General features: G+C 41.8%; 1 protein-coding gene across 2 annotated transcripts in view; it reads right to left on the bottom strand.

Annotated features, from left to right (window-relative positions):
* Window positions 1-484: 484 nt before the first annotated feature.
* The window catches only part of LOC102198664 (synembryn-A), a 17,657-nt gene continuing 12,269 nt past the window's right edge, over window positions 485-5,872 (bottom strand). For both annotated transcript variants that reach the window (XM_005749662.1, XM_005749661.1), the window contains exons 11-14: window positions 5,460-5,555; window positions 5,236-5,380; window positions 952-1,222; window positions 485-866 (exon numbers count right to left, since the gene is read on the bottom strand). In XM_005749662.1, coding sequence (XP_005749719.1) covers window positions 719-866; window positions 952-1,222; window positions 5,236-5,380; window positions 5,460-5,555 — 660 coding nt within the window. In that variant the 3' untranslated portion in view covers window positions 485-718. The remainder of the gene's footprint in view (window positions 867-951; window positions 1,223-5,235; window positions 5,381-5,459; window positions 5,556-5,872) is intronic.

Below are 5,872 nucleotides of genomic sequence, written 5' to 3'. Positions count from 1 at the left end.
TAAAATTTAATAAACTATCATCTTGTCTTTATTTTTAGTTTGCACATACCTTAAACACTTAAAGCTGTAAGCTAATGATAGTTATATAAGAGCAGATGCTGCTGGTGCAATAAGCTGTACGTTTTACGTCCAATGGATGATGATCTGATTAGTCGACTAATCGCAAAAATAATCGGTGACTAGTCGAGTTTGTGGCAACCCTATCTGGAAGTAAGTTGTTTTTTTAAAAAAAACTAACATTAGCCTACTGCAGCTAGCTTGTTTTAGTTCTGGTAGCTACCTGGATTATGTGTGATTTACTACTATTACTGAAGGCTACTCGTCACCAAGCTAACATTGTTAGCTGGCGTTAGCTGAGGTTAGTTCATAGACAGTTAGACTTGCTGGATAGCATTAACAACCTGCTAGCTGCAAATGTGCACTTCTGAATGCAGTCTATGAACTAACCCCAGCTAATGCCAGCTAGCAATGTTAGCGCGTTTGCGAGTAGCCTTCAGTAATAGTATATTTACGTAGTTGTAAAAAGCATGACAATATTATGTAATCCAAAGTACTTAGAATACATTACTGACACTGAGTAACTTAATAGAATACATTGCAAACAACATTTTGGGGCATGTATCCTGTAATCTGTAGTGGAGAACATTTCAAAAGTAACCTTCCCAACACTGGATATACGTGTGTTAGCATCTCTGCCTCGCTCTTTGTTTACATCATCCTATTCCATCTGACTGTCTTTGCCCCCCTCTGGCATGAGATTCAATTCTTCCTCTTCCTCTTCTTCCAGCGTGCAGTCACTCATTTGGCCCCAAAGTGGAGCCAGTCTGCCCTCTGCTGTCACACCCATTGGCTGAATGATTTGTTCACTGAGTAAGAAACAGCATATACATCATTATAAATGAAAGCTTCTCTTTAACCATACTGTGTGTTCTGCATTATTAACACACTCACCGTGACAGTCTGTTGATCATACTGATGAGGTGACGTGCCTCCTCTTCTTTCTCTTCGTCCGTCATGCCCTCCATTGGATCAGGCTGGTCTGCTTCTACCCGGCCAGTCACCAGGTTAATCTTGGCTTTGGCCTCTCGGTACTCTTCTGTGTCTGAGTCTGAGTCGCTGGAGTACTGGCTGTTACTAGAACTCATTCTACCATTAAGCAGTCCCCGAGCTGCCAACAGCCCTGCAGCATTGCCATATCCAGTATATTTGACAAATCGGCTGACTGTGAAGGGAACACAGAAGAAAGTGTTTCCATATGAAATAATTTCCTACTGTGCAGTGAGTGTTTCCATGTAAGTTTCTGAAATGTGTTTTATCTTTTGTCATATTTATTTATTTATTTTTAATTCACTTTCAATTCTAAAGTGTTCCCTTGTTTTGTGTGTTTGTGTTTGCATTCCTGGCTCCTTTCCAGCCTTGTTAGTATTTCTATTGGTTTTACCTGTGAGTGCCAACAATAAAGCTGCCCTTTGAGCTACTTCCTTTATATTCAGTCCTAAACCTGCCCGTCAGTATGCTTTAATAGGTGTTAATAGGTATTAACAGAAGAGTGGAAGTGATTGAAAAATTAAAGTTATTACAGTTTTCATGGTTTGTTTGTTTGTTTGTTTGTTTGTTTGTTTGTTTGTTTGGATCAGGATATCAGGGACAAGATTATAGATCTGCACAAGGCTGGAATCGGATACAAGACCATTAGCAAGAAGCTTGGTGAGGAGGTAACAACTGCTGGTGCAATTAAATGGAAATGGGAGAAATATTAAAGACCATCAATTACCCTCAGTCTGGTGCAAGAGCTTGCTCCATGAGAAAGTTGGTGGATTAGACCAAAAGTACAGGGTGGACCATTTATATGGATACACCGTAATAAAATGGGAATGGTTGTTGATATTAAAGTCCTGTTTGTGGCACATTAGTATATGTGAGGGGGCAAACTCCTCAAGATGGGTGGTGACCATGGTGGCCATTTAGAAGTCGGCCATCTTGGATACAACTTTTGTTTTTTCAATAGGAAGAGGACCATGTGACACATCAAACTTATTGGTAATGTCACAAGAAAAACAATGGTGTGCTTGGTTTCAACGTAACTTTATTCTTTCATGAGTTATTTACAAGTTTCTGACCACTTATAAAATGTGTTCAATGTGCTGCCCATTGTGTTGGATTGTCAATGCAACCCTCTTCTCCCACTCTTCACACACTGATAGCAACACCGCAGGAGAAATGCCAGCACAGGCATCCAGTATCTGTAGTTTCAGGTGCTGCACATCTCGTATCTTCACACCATAGACAATTGCCTTCAGATGACCCCAAAGATAAAAGTCTAAGGGGGTCAGATTGGGAGACCTTGGGGGCGATTCAACTGGCCCACGACGACCAATCCACTTTCCAGGAAACTGTTCATCTAGGAATGCTCGGACCTGGCACCCATAATGTGGTGGTGCACCATCTTGCTGGAAAAACTCAGGGAACGTGCCAGCTTCAGTGCATAAAGAGGGAAACACATCATCATGTAGCAATTTCAAATATCCAGTGGCCTTGAGGTTTCCATTGATGAAGAATGGACCCACTATCGTTGTACCCCATATACCACACCAAACCATCACTTTTGTTGTTCCAACAGTCTTGGAGGGATCCATCCAATGTGGGTTAGTGTCAGACCAATAGCGGTGGTTTTGTTTGTTAACTTCACCATTCACATAAAAGTTTGCCTCATCACTGAACAAAATCTTCTGCGTGAACTGAGGGTCCTGTTCCAATTTTTGTTTTGCCCATTCTGCAAACTCTGTGCGCCAATCTGGGTCATCCTCGCTGAGATGCTGCAGTAGCTGGAGTTTGTAAGGGTGCCATTTGTGAGTAGCTAATATCTGCCGAAGGGATGTTTGACTGATGCCACTCTCCAGTGACATGCAGCGAGTGCTACGCTGTGGGCTCTTGCTGAATGAAGCTAGGACAGACACTGATGTTTCTTCATTAGTGACAGTTTTCTTGCGTCCACATTTTGGCAAATCCAACACTGAACCAGTTTCACGAAACTTAGCAAGCAGTTTGCTGACTGTAGCATGGGAGATGGGTGGTCTCGTAGGGTGTCTTGCATTGAAATCTGCTGCAATGACCTGGTTACTGCATTCACCAGATATCAACACAATTTCGCGTTCAAGTTCCTCACGTGTTAACCTCTTCGACATGTCAATGGCTGTGAACAAACAGAAACTTGTAAATAACTCATGAAAGAATAAAGTTACGTTGAAACCAAGCACACCATTGTTTTTCTTGTGACACATGGCCCTCATCCTATTGAAAAAACAAAAGTTGTATCCAAGATGGATGACTTCTAAATGGCCACCATGGTCACCACCCATCTCGAGGAAAATGGCCCACCCTGTACTTAAGAGGAGCACCAAGGTCTTAGAGAAGACCTCAAGAAGATGTGGAGGGTGAAGGTAACAGTGGTCCCAGTGGTAATCGGAGCACTTGGAGCTAGGTGAGCGGATCCAGCAGATCCCAGGAACAAGTTTGGAGATCTCTGTCCAGAAGAGCGCAGTCCTAGGAACAGCTAACCTACTGCACAGGACCCTCGGCCTCCCAGGCTTCTGGTAGAGGACACAAGCTTGAAGGATAGACTGCCCGCAGGGGCGAGACAGGAATTAAAGAAAGAAAATATATATATATCACAGTGATAGGCATCCAAGAACAGGTCTCCAGTAAAAAGAGTTAGATATAACCAGGCCCCAGATGTTCAGGTACTCCATGAGCATCTGGCAGCACAAATGACCCAGCTGCTAATGGATGAGACACCCAGAATGGCTAACTGAAGGCCACAGTTCTGTTACCCAAGGACCTCCAGAAGCGACCAGAAGGGACCAAATACCAATAGCCTGCCTCAGTACCACATGGAAGCTCCTGTCGGGCACCATAGAGGCTAAGATGAACAGGCACATGGCTCTCAATACATAAGCGTGGCATAGAAAGGGATAGGCAGAAACACCAGAGGGGCCAAACATGAGCTGCTGGTAGACCGAGCAGTCGTCCTAGACTGCAGTACCAGACTGAAATGTGCACTGCCTGGACCGACTACAAGACAGCCTATGACTCAATGGCCCACACATGAATCCCCGCATTTCAACTTTATTTAGTTATTTATTTAATTTTGTACTTTTCCGAGTGTTTTGATATTATTAGGATGATTTAAGTTTAACGAGTTAGTTCTGAGTTCATTCTTGCCACGTCTCTGAGTTTGCCCGTCAGACAATCCAGCACATAACAGCAGGGTGCAAGAAGCTAGCAGGCAGGGCATACATGGAACGCCATAACCAAGTGGCCGGCATAGTATACAGAAACATCTGTGCCGAATATGGCCTGGAAGTCCTGAGGACAAAAGGGTGGTGGAGAATGGTCGAGCTAAGATCCTGTTGGACTTCCAGAAACAGACAGAAAAAAATGGTGATGGCTAACCAACCGGACATAGTGGTGGAAGACAGAAGAAAATGGCCGTAGTGATGGACGGATGTTATATGTAAAATTGTATTATATTATTTAACTTTTTTTTTACTTTAAAATATTTTACTTGCATTTTTAATCACTCTTATATTTAAATGTTCATTTTCTATTTTATCTAGGGATTGAGAGTAACGAAGTTTCTATTCTCTGTATGTCCTGTACATGTGGCAGAATTGACAATAAAGTTGACTTTGACTTTGACTTTGGATGTAGCGGTTCAGAATGACAGCAATATCAGGAAGAAGAAACACAAGAAGCTGGAGAAATACCAGGGGCTCTTTTTTTTTCCAGAGAAGACACTTTCACCTGCCAATCATTCCATACATAACTGCTTACATCTAATAGTATTGTCTGCTGTTATTGTACTGCTAATTTTAACATTTAACATGTTAACTGAGGCCTGTAAGATCTGAGATGTAGCTCCTCGGTTTTTCTGGAATTTCTCAAAGCTTGTCTGACCTTGGGGTAAATTGGATAGAATGTCAGCTCTTGGGAAGAATAATTCAATTCAATTCAATTTTATTTATATAGCGCCAAATCACAACAACAGTCGCCTCAAGGCGCTTTATATTGTACAGTAGATTGTACAATAAATAATAATAATAATAATCTGCTCTAAGATTACTGCTGATGTTTGTTCTTCTTGGCACTGTGTTAACTCGCACCTGACTGTATAGAGTCCTTTGAAAACTTGACTTTTCCCATCACTACAGTTAGTCTTGCAAACTGCAACTATACCATTTTCTTTGCAGAGCACAAACAGCAGTTCAGCAGCACAATCCTTCACATCTGTGTCAACGTGGGTCATTAGGCGGACCAGCTGGCCTCTGAGGGAGCTGTCCTGCTCAGGTCTGATGGCAACATCCCTCAGTGGAGGTAGGATCTATTCCAAATGTTGAGGTTAGATAAAAAATTGCTGATACAGTTTCCATTTTGTACTTTTTTTTTTCTTTTTTTTTTACCTTTTGCCGTATGTAGTGACGCGTCTCCCTGTGTACCCGAGAACTCTCAGTCAGTAGATTCAGTACAGGTGTTAGTTTCTCCTTCAGCTTTTGGCCCTGTGTACAATTAAACAGCTTACATATGTCACTAAAGATGAATAAAAACTGGGTAACACTATATAATAATATAGTGTTAATAGTGTGATAACACTATTAACACTATATTATTATATAGTGTTAATAGTGTTATCACACTATTAACACTATATAATAATATATTATATAGTAAGCAAAAGCATTTGCTTACAAAACACGCGATGACCTTAAATGAATGTCGTGTTTTTAATTCCGCTCCGGACTCGTGAATCTCAACCCAGCAGCAGCGGTAACGTTTGCACGTCCTCTCCCGTTAATGCGGCAGGCAAATAATCAAC

This window comes from Pundamilia nyererei, unplaced genomic scaffold (assembly GCF_000239375.1).
Source record: "Pundamilia nyererei isolate P.nyererei 1_Seehausen unplaced genomic scaffold, PunNye1.0 scaffold00252, whole genome shotgun sequence".
Taxonomy (NCBI): Eukaryota; Metazoa; Chordata; class Actinopteri; order Cichliformes; family Cichlidae; genus Pundamilia; species Pundamilia nyererei.
Note: the sequence above shows the minus strand (reverse complement) of the source record. Positions and strands in the feature narration are given on the sequence as shown.